The 14,277-nt window shown below is 42.4% G+C and overlaps 1 protein-coding gene and 1 non-coding gene across 3 annotated transcripts in view; both read left to right on the top strand.

Moving 5' to 3' along the window:
• The first annotated feature begins 2,448 nt into the window (after nt 1–2,448).
• LOC146560265 (U1 spliceosomal RNA) lies at nt 2,449–2,613 on the top strand. Its single transcript, XR_014888389.1, has one exon. It is a non-coding gene; the product is annotated as a U1 spliceosomal RNA (small nuclear RNA).
• A 1,897-nt stretch (nt 2,614–4,510) lies between these two features.
• The window catches only part of map4k1 (mitogen-activated protein kinase kinase kinase kinase 1), a 51,524-nt gene continuing 41,757 nt past the window's right edge, over nt 4,511–14,277 (top strand). Inside the window, exons 1-2 of one of the 2 annotated variants that reach the window (XM_085244226.1) lie at nt 4,511–4,619; nt 7,057–7,175. In XM_085244226.1, coding sequence (XP_085100352.1) covers nt 4,538–4,619; nt 7,057–7,175 — 201 coding nt within the window. In that variant the 5' untranslated portion in view covers nt 4,511–4,537. Of the gene's footprint in view, nt 4,620–7,056; nt 7,176–13,312; nt 13,612–14,277 lie in introns of those variants that run through there. The other variant, XM_085244227.1, reaches the window with a different exon arrangement.

Genomic DNA, 14,277 nt, shown 5'->3' with positions numbered 1-14,277 from the left:
ATATAATACTACAAAGTCTTTAACATATGTCTGTCATGGCTGTGTGCAGGGAGAGAGGATCCAAAATGCAGGACTCACAAACGCAGAGACAAAAAGTTGAACTTAAACAGCTTTATTTCTGTGCACAAACTGAACTGGGAATACAAAAAAACTAGCAAACAGAACAAACGGGGGTGGTATGAAGGTACGATGCAGACACTAAATACAAGAGGTTTACAGAGCTAAGCGGAAACAGCTGTAACAAGAAATATTGCTAAGCTGAGTCCTATTGCGTCACGTTCTGAACTTGAAATGATTATACATGCTTTTTCATGTTTCGTGTTGTTTAGACCATTGTAACTCGTTGTGTATCTGTCTAAGTAATGCTTACTTGGAACGTCTGCAGGGTGTTTAAAATGCTGCTGCAAGGCTTTTGACCAAGGCTTCCAGGTACACCCATGTCACTCCCCTGCTGATCCAGCTGCATTGGCTCCCCATTAAATTCAGGGTCCATTTTGAGATTATAATTCTGACCTTCAGGGCTCAGCACGGACTACCTCCAATTTACATCAGTGATCTTCTTCATCCTTAAATTCCCAGCAGGTCCCTGAGGTCTTGTGACCAGGGCTTGCTGGTTGTCCAGCACACCACATTAAAAGAAAAGGTGACAGAGCTTACTTTACTTTAACCATTTTATAGATTTTTGTACATAAATAATTTCCAGCCTAAATGATGCAGAAAAAAAGTACATATTCACATCTGAGCTTAATTTCAGATTGATCTGCTGAAATGTTCATTTTACATTTCTTTTAAAAAAAATGTTCACACTATGAAATTATATTTATAACAGGAAAAATTCTAAAATAATAGTTTTGATTCAAATAAAATTGCAAACTTTTATTCAACGAATTCAAACCATTTTTTTCATTAATTGAGTTGCTTTTACTCAAATGGTACTGCGCTCTCTGATTGGCTTACTGGTGACCGCGTGTGGCGCTTCGAAGAATGGCACTTTTCCTCCGGAGTTTTGCAGAGGTTTTCTTTGGGAATATGTAGCACGTTTTAACCTTGAAGTGCCCCACCCCTTCCGTCCCTTGTGTATCTTATCTTATCTGTGCTGTTTGCCACGTTTATTACCTGCCTATAAAGCTGACCTGCTTTGACTTTTACATTTTAAGGTAAGTGGTTTAGAAGCTCATTTACACAACTCACATGTTTTTCTTCCGAGCGTGACGGGAAAATGCGCAGTGACATAAATTATTCAACAGGGGGCGCTGATATTTGGTTACATTAGAATGACCATTATGTATATATTTTTTAATGCGTTTGGAGTTTATGTGTTGAGGAATTGAGGAAAAATATGTATATTGATAAAATAATAACTTTTAAAAAACTACAAAAAGTTCTTGTGTCCAGATTAATGAGTAATTTTGGTTCATTTGCATTTTCCTCTTGTGGTCATTAGATGAGGGGGGTGATTGTAATTTTCAAATGGTGTGTATTTGTGTAGCGCTTTACTAGTCCCTAAGGACCCCAAAGCGCTTTACACATCCAGTCATCCACACATTCACACACTGTTGGTGGCAAGCTACATTGTAGCCACAGCCGCCCTGGGGCGCTCTGACAGAGGCGAGGCTGCCGGACTCTGACCACCACCAGTAGGGTGAAGTGTCTTGCCCAAGGACACAACGACCGAGACTGTCTGAGCCGGAGCTCGAACTGGCAACCTTCCGATTACAAGACGACCTGCCAACTCTTATATAAAAATATTCTGGTTTATTAAACTAAGCTATAATTTATAGTATATTTATACTCTATAGCACGTGTACTAACACGTGCATGTGCGCCGGACCCGCGTGATTTTGCTGTCTTTAGCAGGTAATAAACTCCCGCCAAAGCAAAAATTCGCTCTGAGTGAATTCAGTCGTTGTTAATGAGTAAACTTTTAGAGTGTTTTTATTTGGATTGTTTTCTGGTTGTTTGTTGCACTCGGACATGTTCACAGACGTGTTTTCGTGAGCAGCGCTGTTCATACTCCGAGACCGTAGCGGGAAACTTGGTTGCCTAGCAGCAGTTAACGAAAAGACCGGAAGTCACTGTGCTTCAACTCGAAAACTTTTGCATTTATCCTCTTTTCCCCGAGTATCAGATAAACTCGTTTAGCAGCGTGCTTGACCTTTGAGTTAGCTGAACTGGTGGATTTAAGGAGGTTAAATGGATGAAAAAAGTTATCTTTCAGCTAGCTCTTGTTGCGCAGATGCAGCAATGCATGATGGGAAATTCTCCCGGTATTTGTAAAGCTAAATAACCTTATGGGGCTCTGTTGGAAACTGCTTCATGTGTATATATAAATAGTGTGTAGTCCCAGCTTCCTACAGACTGTGTTTGTGTTGATTGTGAGATTGTGAGCACCGTGAGTGTGCACGGTTTGTGTGTGAAACACTTCCCTATGCGTGAGCTGGAGAACTCATACTTACCTGGTAGAAGAGATACCATGATCAAGAAGGTGGTTCTCTCAGGTCGAGGCTCAGCCATTGCACTCTGGCTTTGCTGAAAGCTTGCGAATTCCCCAAATGTGGGAATCTCGACTGCATAATTTCTGGTAGTGGGGGACTGCGTTCGCGCTCTCCCCTAATCATATGTTGAAAGGAAATTGTGGCGACATTTACGCTTATTATGAAGAACCAGGTCATTTAACATGTGTATATGAAGATGATATGACTGATGTGGAGTAGCATGCAGTTTCCTCGTTTCTCCGCTAGAGGCCGGTAGAGCTCTGTAAATGTTCAGAGACGTCACAGATAAGATAAGAAGAACTTTATCCCGAGGGAAATTACTTTGTCATACACATGCTCAACGCAGCAAGAGAGACAGAGGAACAATATATACAATAAGAATACTAGTATACAGTAATCTAAGGAGCTTGGAAAGAAAAGCGTCTGGACTTCTTTGAGTTGCTTGAAGATGTTTCACCTCTCATCCGAGAAGCTTCTTCAATTCTAAGGGCCAAATGGTGGAGAGTCCCAGATTTAAACCCAGTGGGAGTTTTCCCCCCCAAAGAGGGACAAAGGACCCCTGATCCTCTACCTAAATATGATTAGGTAGAGGATTATGATTAGGACTCTCCACCATTTGACCCTTAGAACTGAAGAAGCTTCTCGGATGAGAGGTGAAACATCTTCAAGCAACTCAAAGAAGTCCAGACGCTTTTCTTTCCAAGCTCCTTAGACTACGATGACCTGGATGACTGAGAACCTTCACAGACAGTATACAGTAATATACAGTAGGAAGAATTGGATTAACTAACTGTTAGTAACATATAACTAAATGGTAAGGATTTACAGCTTCATCATCTAGACGAGTGTCACTTTTAACTTTGCAGATATTGTTCTCAGATATTGGACTCCAGGTGGCCTGTCTGGTGGATTTAAATCAGGGTCGCGTGTGTTTGTTATCTTTTAAATGCAGTGCCTGGCCACATTCAGTATTTAAAGTTAGTATTTCTGTAGGAGTGCTCACTGGATTCAGATTCTTATTGTTCAAAGTGCTCTTTGGAAGTGAAACGTGTATATAAGTTTAAAAACAAAGAGCTCTGAGGCAGTCACCTCAAAGTTGAGGTGGATGTGACAAAGCTGCAGATTTCCTGTTTCGTAGCTATGCTGTTATTTGCTGCTCTGTGTTGTTTTTTACTGTTAAAAATAAATGTTATCTATTGAGGTTTTGCTGTCATGTGACTCATCATGACACGTCACTTTGGGTGTGTGAAGTTGTAGGGTCAAAAATTAAGACCTTAGTCACACAGGTCTGGAGACGACCCTCCAGTCTGAGTGGTCGCTGAAAGACCTACGATTGGGTAAATGTGTATTCCCTGGTTGGCAGGGAATCCTTGTGTTAGCTTTGGTTGCACATTGTTGCGGTTCTGAGTAGTTTGCATGCAGGACGCCAACTTGTCTGCAAACACTCGCCAACTTCTCCGTGAGCAGTAGTGAAACTGAAAAGTGAGTGTTTGCCTTCACAGTAAAACCTTTTTAACGTGCAAGTGTTTGCAGACAAGTTGTTCGGGTCGAGAAAATGTTGCATACCTTTGTTTAGCGTCCTTACATGATTTGCTGATTGCTAAAATCAGTATTTTTTGACATGTCAGGGTGATGATATGACGACACTCCCTCCTGCAGCCAGCTGAAACGTAGCCACGCCACCTTTATCTGGAGCGCTGATGATGTATCCGATGATGTCATTTGCAAATGGCTGTCTATGTTAGCAGATGAGCTACAGGTGTTTGTTATTTGGTACATGCAGTTCACCCATGTTAGCAGGGACCATAGAAATGTAGCAGGCATGCTGTATAAAGCGTATAAAGAACCAGCCCATGTACCATAATAGTTATTTGTTGTGTTGTTAAAGAAGTTCAGACATTCAGTGGTGTGTTGTGCTGTCAGCCTTCTTTATCTAATCATTGGATCTCTGGCATATGCCTTTCACGCCACCTCTGTCACCCTAAGCTGTTAAAAACTCAAATGTCCCCTGTGCACTTTACGCTGCCTGACATTTGACCACAATGAAAAACAGTCGATTTGTCCTCTGTATATCTCAGCATGGAGGTCAGAAGCCAGAACCTGCTGGAGGAGGCAAAGCTCCAGGTGGGTGAATCGCAGCTGGGGAAAAGTGGCTAAAATGCATGTGAATACAGTAGGGCTGCCACAAACGATTATTTTGATAGTCGACTAGTCACCGATTATTTTTGCGATTAGTCGACTAATCACATCATCATCCATTGGACATACAGCGTACAGCTTATTGCACCAGCAGCATCTGCTCTTATATAACTATCATTAGCTTACAGCTTTAAGTGTTTAAGTTAAGTGCTAATTAAAAATAAAGACAAGATGATAGTTTATTAAAGTTTAATGAAGTTTGCAGATTGTTTCGGTGAAGTTTAATAAACTCCTTGCTATCTAAAATATAACAGGACACCGGAGTATATTCTCCAGCATCTCACACTTCTGATAATCAGCTGTCTGCTTGATGTTTATTCAGCTGTGTAAAAACTATAACTTTAATCTCAGCCAAACCGATTTACTCAGGAACAAATAAAATACTAAAAAAAAGCCAAACAATAACATTTTAAGCTAAGTGACGGCAGTGGGTTTGAAAACGATTTGCCGGGAGTCCGGTGTTCTCACGGCTCTAGTTAGCCTAGCCCCCGGCTAGCTATCGAGCTAGTGGGTAACAGACGTCTCCGAAAACGTCGGAGCGCTTTTGAAAATATGTGGTGTCCTGATAAACTGAGCAGATATTTGAGGTTTACACAGCTACATTCTCGCCTGAAAATATGTTAAACGTTTATTTTGTGACCCGGAAAGAATAATAAGAGTAATATAAAAACTAACTAGCTGCCGCCATTGTTGACAACAGAGCTGGGCTGTGCTGGGACGGAGCTACTTCTTCTTCTTCGGGGTTTAACGGCAGCTGGCATCCTTGTACATGCAGTGCTGCCATCTTCTGTTTCAGTCCGTTATTACACTCTTAAATCCTGCTACTTATTCCTGCGTCTTTTGTGATCTTACAAAGCTTCAAACGACACGTCGACTATTAAATCAGTCGTCGACGATTTTGATAGTCGACGTAATCGTGACTAGTCGACTAATCGTGGCAGCCCTAGAATACAGTACGGAGTGGGATTTCTGTAGCACATGTAAACATGAATACAACAGAACAGCCAGTTAATCACACATCAACGTTTTTGGACTGTGGGAGGAAACCAGAGGGCACAGGAGGAAACAGACCTCAGACAACCAACGTGTTAAAAGTCAGAAATGTTCTTGCTGTGAGGCGATCGTGGTAACCGCTGCAAAGATGGCCTGTCTAAAGCTGAAAGATGGCATAGATAAAATATAAATATAAGCCAGAGTGAGACTGCAAAGACAAAAACACGAGTGCATATCTGTGTCAGCCTCAACCTCACAAATGAAGCCGACACAGAAGTGCCAAAAACTGCAGTTCCTCTAACAGCCACCAGAGGATGTCTCCAAAGTGAGCCGGACGCCGCAGACTCACAGACGCAGATTCCACCCAGACAGCAGAAATAAACACGCTGGTGTAAGAGTATTTTTGGCCCGTGGTTCACCGAGTTTCAATCTTCCCATTTTTAGAAGGTTTCCGATCTGCATTCAATTTTTATGGTCCAAAGGGACACTTGAGCTCCATAAATACATTATTTTAAAGTTCTGTCCACCCACTTTTAGTTGATTCCTTCCAACAGTGATATTATAGAAATTTGATGTATGGAGCTATTAGGACAAATCAGCTGATATGTGCATCTAACAAAGCTTGCTATCATTAGTTGATAGGTTGGAGCTCCACTCTCTCATATAAATATATTCACTGGTGGGTCTAAAAAAACCCAGCAAACAGCAGCTCAGACACTAATGTCGACGCTTTACAATGTGGACACCACAGACCCTCAGATATATATTTATATAGTCTATGGTTTATAAAAAATAAATGCAGAAATGGAATTTTTTAAAAAGTTGAAACTTGTAAAAGCCCACAGAGAGACAGACATGCTAATTAACCATAGAGCGAGAAGAACAGCAAGGTTCAAAGTTTGCTTTTGAATCGCCGCTCCTCCCACAGCGGCGGCCAGGTTCTCGTGTAAGATGCACACTAACCTGCTCAAGGCCACCGCATCCTTTATCTGTTTAACTCTTTGCACAAAGCAACCCAGTGTCACTTTCTTTCTGCACTTCCCACGTTACGCTAACCTGTGAGCTGTGATGAAGCATGAGCCGGATGAGCTGCTGACGTTCATTATTAAACTTGTGTCCGATCATTAGGAACATTTTTGACTCAGTCATGCAATGAGACTTTGCAAGATTCAAACCTTCTTGAGATGAAGCTATAAACTAGCTTTTTAGCATCAGTATGAGAGTGAGCTGTGCACAAACATTTAATTGTTGAGCGTTATTGGATGTTTTGGTTTGGTTTTTTAATGCATAAAGATAAACCAGTTTGTGATGCTTCAATTTTGCGCTTTCATTGCTACGCCCAACCACTTCTTGTATTCTTTTTATACAGAAAAACATCTGCAGACAGAGTTCCTGCTGCTTCAGATGACATCTGTGTCTCTCTGTGTTCCCTGGGTGAGGCAGCAGCAAGTATTCAGAGAACAATGCTGCACAACATGCGAGGAAAACGTAAGGAAAAGTCTTTTGCTTCCAGCTTTCTCTCCGAGCAGAGAAATTTAAGTTGAATCACGGCTTAGCCACGCTCTTTAACTCTTGCACGGTGATTTTTCATGCACGTTGTCGTCCTCCCCCACCATCTTCTGTCTCTGCTGTGTTCACTGCATGAGTGAGCAGCTCCCCAAACCTCCCACCCACCCACATGCTCACTGTTTCAGAGAAGACGAGGCTCAACTTAAGTAGATGTTCCGCCTTTTGGTTTTTGGACCGTCAAAAATAATCCGTCTGGTCCCTTTTTATGCCGTGATGTCAGGTCCTGTTTAGAATTTGAGGGTTTTTTTTTCATGTTTGGGTGCTTTGTGTCTGTGTTACTCACTTCCTGTTTATTTTGGTTAGTTAAGTTGTCCTGTGTTTTCCCTCCTTTGTGATTGATGGACCCGCCCTCATTAGCTGCACCTTGTGCTTCACCGTATTTTTGTTTTCTTTAACTTCTCATTGGTTGTCATTCAAGCTTATTTTCATATTCAAAGATCAAACTGGTTTGTTGGTCATTATACTGGTCAAACAGCCTCCACAGTCACCACAGTCTGCACTGAGTGATCTCAGTCCAGTAGGGCACTGCTGGCATGTTTTAACAGGAGGTTTGCATCATTGTGCAGCTCATGAATAAGTTTCCAGCACTTTGTCAAATTAAGGAAAGAATCAAGGGACAAAAAAGGGCCCAACGTGGTATTACCCAGGCATCCCTAATATAGTGGCAGGTGAGTGTATATACTGAGAGTCTAATTGGAAACAGGAGTGACAAAAAAACAAGTGAACCTGAATAGTTTTAAGTACTAAAGGAAAAATACAACGAAAGACAGGAAATAAACCTGAGATTAAAGTGACTAATAATACAAAATAAAACAGGAAATGATTCAATAGAAACTCAGAAATGTGACAAAAGAAACTTTCAGGTTATTTTCATCCCCAACACCTAAGCTGTTAATCGTTCATTTACAGAAACTTTGGAAATACAGAAACAGATCATTGTTACTCTTTAGTGTGCTCAACTTTCAGCAACATTTGAAATAACAGCCGCGCAGCTCTGCAAGCTGAGGAATGATTCTTTTTTAGCACCTCCATACCGTTTGGTTGAGCAGCACCACGAGTCCATCCAGGAGTAGGATAAACAAGTAGTGCGAACAGCTGAGAAGATCATTGGAGCCTCTCGTGCCTCCATCACAGACACTTATCGCACCGGCTGCATCCACAAAGCCACCGGCGTTGGCGAGGACCCCACACACCCCACACACACTCCTCAACCTGCTGCCTTCTGGCAGTGAGGTACCGGAGCATCAGGGCCCTTCCTGAACACTCAGTGACTGGACTGAAACACACACACATCGATTCATACACATCACTAGCAAGCATTTATCTGCAGAATCTCACACACTCACACACACACACACACACACACACACACACACACACACACACACACACACACCGAGTTAGTTTTTGCACAGTCTTTTGCACATTTCTGTTGCACTGTATCGTTCTGTTCTGTCGGCTGTTGCACTGTCTTTGGTTTTTCTTGTTGCAATTCTTGCACACTTGCACTTTATGTAGCCCTGTGTTGATCGTCTGTCACATGTAGCACCATGATCTTGGAGGAAGGTTGTTTTGTTTCACTGTGTGCTGGACCACTGCGCATGGTTGAAATGGCAGTAAAGCTGCTTGACTTGACTTGAGATCTCAACAAACCGTGTGTTAGTCTGAGGAATCGCTGGCTCGTCACTAATTCTGAAATTTTCAGATGGTTTCAGCACTGATCGCATGAAGGACGAATGTTCGCTGGGATGACCTTACGTGGGCGTTTCCTTAACTTATTTACGCCGTTCGCCGTCTCAGTAACTGCAGAAACATGGCTGTTATTTCAGCTGCTCTTTGACTTTCGACAGCGACGTATTAACACGTCTGGTTCTGAGCAACATGTTTCATGTCAGACTCGCGCCTGTTGACTTCTCTAAACACGAGCTGATCTCTACATGGGACAAGCGATGAAAACGTTGTACAGTCACACGTAAAGCGTAGCAGCTGCTCACCCTCTGAAACAAACGTTCTGCCTCTGCTGCTACACAAGTACCTAAGAAACATACGTGCATGGTGCAAAGACGCTTCACAGTGATTTCAGACTCTTCAGGTTCACAACTGCTCGCTCAGACGTGTGGGATTTGACATTAAGATTCACCAAACGTTACGATCACGTGCAATACTGTGCAAAAGTCATGAGCCACCCCTCATTTCCTTTTTCTCAACGCCACACTTTAAACTGGTTCTACAAGGCTTCCCGAAGGTCTTTCAAAATGTTAGTTTTACACACATAAAATAGTAAATTTGCATAATAAGGGGATTCCCAATGAGCTAAGAGCCCAAAATATTTGCACAGTGTGGGGTCGGTCCAAAAAAATGAGGAAAGTGGAAAAGTGGAAGGCAAAAGAAGAAGTGCTAGGTCTAAAAAACTATCTAGAGCAGATGAACAGTATCTCAAAGTCATGTTCTTAAGAAATAGGAAAAAAAGTCCAACAAAGACCTGAGAGATGCATCTGGACCTCCAGCTGATCCACATAATCCACATTGGAAACTTTTATTTCAAATCAAAATCAGTATGTACGCTCAGTAGTTTATATCTTAAAAATTACGTGCCAGAGTCAGACTGGGTCTTGAATTGTCAAATGGCTAATGAGATTTATCTAAAGTGTAATAATAAGTTAATGTGTTCCAGGTTTGGCTTCTCATAGCCACCTGGGAAAGTTTTTCCTTGGATTTGAAGATATCTGCTGAACTAATCAGAGAAAATCAAAGTGTGGAGCTGAGCGTAATCAGCAGGTAAATGTCAGGATATGTTGATGCGTCTTTGTGATGAAGCCCAGTGATAGTCTGTGTTTATGCTAGTACACCTGGAACTTTGTTGAAATGACATAACATTTTGAAACATAGCTTATTAAATTGATTTTCTAATTAATAAGCATGAGGCAGCACATTCAACAAATCTAAGAATATCTAAAAATAATTTGAAGAACGGTCAGAGGACGTGAAGAACATGCGGGGTTTGATGAAGACGTCCTAACAGGAGCAAACCAGATGATGCAGCAATGACAAAGAGGAGAGAGGAGCCATAAATACACACATACTGACTCAAAACAACAACAACCAGAAGTCACAAGTTCTGGGGTTTATTGCACATGTTTGGATTTTGGACCTTATTATTAAACCGTTCAGACATTTGAAGTAAAACTGAGAATGTGACATTTTTGATCACTTGAGCACCTGAGCTCTTAAAGGAGTCTAATATTCTTATTTTGATCAGTAACCTCAGCTTTATCAGTAACCCCGTCAGTCCTGCTCCTAAGGCTCAGTTGAGGTTGAGGCAGTTAGTTGAGGTTAACTGGCCTCTGCTGAGTCTGTCACATGTGGGTGCTGAAACGAGAGTGTGGGCAGGCCGCTGGGTCGTCTGCTGAGCTGAGGAAGGAGGGGGAATAAATGTCAAAAGATGAAGATGGTATCGTTATACGATGGCAAGACAGATGTTGTCTGTCTTTCAGATTTGCTGGTTTGATTAACCTTTTAACGACTAACACGTGCTGAGCTGCTTTGTTTTCTTTTAAATCTAAATAGTAGCTTCTGATGATGGCGGCTCGCTTTAGATCGGTGCTTCTCCAAGCAGGGTCCTGCATGAGGGGTGTCGCATCTGTGCGCAGGTCTCTTGATTTAAAAGAAGGTGACGAAACTTTAAATATCCTGCAACAACAACCGTTTGCAGCAAATGCAGAAAAAAATAGTGTGAAATAGGAAGCAATGGATAAAATCTAATTAGCATGTTTCCTGTTTTCATGACTGCAAGATATTTTTGTGTGTTTACCGTGTAACGAGTCAGTACAGAGAGGAGGACACAAATGCAAGAAGCTGTGGTGAAATCCAAAAACCCCCCCACAGCTTTATGTGCTCATGCACATAAAAACTAAAGGGAAGGCACACAGGGGACAAGGAGCGGGTACAATCAGGCTAAAAAATCTGGTAAGATTACACACGCGTGCACGCGTGCACACAGATAACCCCTGAACTATCCAAAAACTCAGAGGTCAAGTTGGGCTAGAAATTGAGCTGACTGAGAACTAAACTGAGGGTAACTGGGAAGTATGAGGGTAAGGGCACAATAAAAAAAATATGTGATATCATTAGGAAGACGGAGCTAACAAGTTCCAGGAAACGAAAACGATAGCAGAGAACGTGAAGCTCTGGCTCTGTGGACTTCCAGATCCTTAGGGGGCGCTCATGAGGCAGTCCAGGGATGAATGAGGCCCCAAAGAGCCCCAGATAGTAAATTTCGTGGGGTAGACTTACGTTTGGCAACTTCAGTTATCTTCTTCTTGACAAAATGGGTTGAAACATTAAATAAAGCTCAATTTGAAGAGTAAGAGGAATTAGCAGAAGGCTGAAGTTTTATGAGCAAAATGTAAGGCTAACCACTTTTTCACCCAATGGCTGCATTAAAAACACTCAGCTCGAAGCTTGAAAAGCAGCACTTCACAAACCAGTGGGTGACATCGTGATGCTACATCCATCTCTTACATACAGCCTGCCGGTCCTGGGTTTGAATCCAGTTTGTGGCCTTTCTATGGCGTTTGCTTCAGGTATCTCCGATCACTCCAGCTTCCTCCCACAAACAAGCATGAGGTTAGGTTAACTGGTGACCTTAGATGTTAATGTGAGTGTTACTAGGTATTTGTCTCTATGTCTCAGCCCTCCAACAGCAAGTCAATAGGGGTTGACTTCGGGTTCCCCCCACTTGTGACCCTGAACTGGATAAGTGGATGGGTGGATGTGGTGGATGTGATGGAGGTAAATGGGTTAAGACCTTCATGGTACCAAATAGATGACTCGTCCCCGTTTCCTCCAATTCTTGACTTTTTAATTGGCAGCTGTTTAAAAAAAAAGGTGCAGTTGTTTAACAAGGCATGTGTGGCTAAGTCGACTGGATGATTAACCGGCGCTGCTCTCACTAGTCTTCACCAGGTCTGCTGTTTCGGAGAGGTTAGCGCTCTCTGTCACTCCATGGCAGGAAGATGTAAACAGGTAAAGTAAAGCCTCAGCTCTGGAGGACTGTGACCTACAAAAAAGACCATGGTGGTTAAACATTTAACCGCTCATCCACGCAAAGCTACACTGTGCTGCTCGTGATTGTCAATGCTAACATGCTGCTAGCACCGCTAAAGTTAGCCACACTCAGTGTCAGCCACATTTAAAATAAGGCCTGCCCATGGAAGCATGCGATTACTGGTTTCCATTAGACTGTGCCCAGTTTTTACTGTTTCTTAATTTTTGAATACTGGATTAATTAGTTATTTTTTTCACTAGTCAGACATTTAAACAAACAGCAAAGTAGTTGTTTAATGCCTTCCTTCTCTCTCAGGTTCATTTTGTGCCATTGCTGCGGTGCGTTAAGGTGCTGCAGATAAGCACCAGCAACCATGATGAAACCACATCATTCATTCCAATTATATCTCTTACACCTCTCACTAAAAATGCTCTAATGGTTAAAAAAAAGACGAATTTGAATCCCGTGGATTCTGGTGATTGTAAAAAATTAAGAATTAAAATGATTTTTTTAGTTGTTAACAGGATGTTGTACCCCTTTATTTGAACAGGATATGAACAGGAAGCTGACAGGGAGCTCCTAGCAAGAGTGACTTTTCTTGCAGAGCAACACACACACACACACACACACACACACACACACACACACACACACACACACACACACACACACACTTCAGTAGGCGTGAACCTGAGACTGAAACTCGCTCTGAAAACCCCAACCAACTCAACTGCAATTAATCAGCTACAAGCCACACACATGCAGAAGCAGGTTCTCATGTGCGCGCGCACACACACACACACACACACAAACGCACACACTCACACAGATCTTTGTAAAGCTGTCTCTGAAAGTCTCTCTCTCTCACACATGCACGATACAAGTAACAGGAAATAAATTGGATTATGCAAATGAGCTGAGAAAAAAAATAGTCTGAGAGAGATGAGAGGAAGGAGGGAGTGACAGAGGCAGGGAGGACCGACAGCAGGCTAAGAAAGAGAAACAGGAAGGTGTGTGAGTGTGTGTGGCAGCAGCTGAGTGACAAGTCAGACAAAGAGAGAGTCCGAGCGCCTTTCCTCAGCAGCTCGCGTCTTCTTCGCTTCTCAGGTTTCTATGTAGATGCTGCTGTGTGTGTGTGAGTGTGTGAGACAGACTGTGTGACATGTCTGAGGAGGATTTTTAGTGACATCGAACAGCAAAATGGATTTCCATCAGAGGGCAGCTCTGGATATCTCCACCAAGAACCCTCAGGACGATTTTGAGATCCTGCTGAGAGTCGGAGGAGGAACCTACGGGGAGGTTTACAAGGTCAGCTGCTTTGTACTGCCGCTACATGTACATGTTCGCTTAAATCAGGTTTATTCAATTCTTACTTGTATTTTAAGAAACCTTTCACCTTTCAAGAGATCATGAGTATCTTTAAACTGTTTGAAGAAAGAAGTGGAAAATGTAAAGCTGAGTCTAAAGGAGGTTTTTGCTCCACTGGCTTCTCGCATCTCAAGTCAAGCATGTCTTACTTCTGCCTGTTTTACAAGTCGCTCACTTCTCCGCTTCCCGTCCCTGCACTTTAATGTACAGCAGCAAAAAAGGGGGGGGGGGGGGGGATCTCAGGCTGAGCACGCGGTGCTTTGCTCGCTGTGAACGTCTTCTCTGTGAGTTTAGAAGAACATAGGTGTGATGGAATTTAGTTTCAATGGTTTACTGCAATCACAACTTAAGTGCATCTTCTATTGTGCTGGAGGAAGTGGTTTTACAAGAAGTGAAAGTATTCTTGTCGATAACTATTTTTTTGGCAGTTTTACTCCATCTAATAGAGAAGTTAGTGTAAACTCTGAATTGTAGTACAAGTACCACGAATTCCAGAGTTAAAGATCCTCTGATGTCATCAAACGCCAACAAACGGGGCTCAAGCTTTCAGAGCTACTAAAAGGTGTTTCAGGTGCTTCAGGTGCTTCAAGTGCACTCTAACATCAT

Source organism: Mchenga conophoros, linkage group LG14, assembly GCF_057382185.1.
Source record: "Mchenga conophoros isolate Kocher_MC1m ecotype Shallow Benthic linkage group LG14, M_conophoros_male_GT1.1, whole genome shotgun sequence".
Classification (NCBI taxonomy): Eukaryota; Metazoa; Chordata; class Actinopteri; order Cichliformes; family Cichlidae; genus Mchenga; species Mchenga conophoros.
The sequence above is the reverse complement of the archived record's forward strand: the minus strand, read 5'-3'. Positions and strand labels throughout refer to the sequence as shown.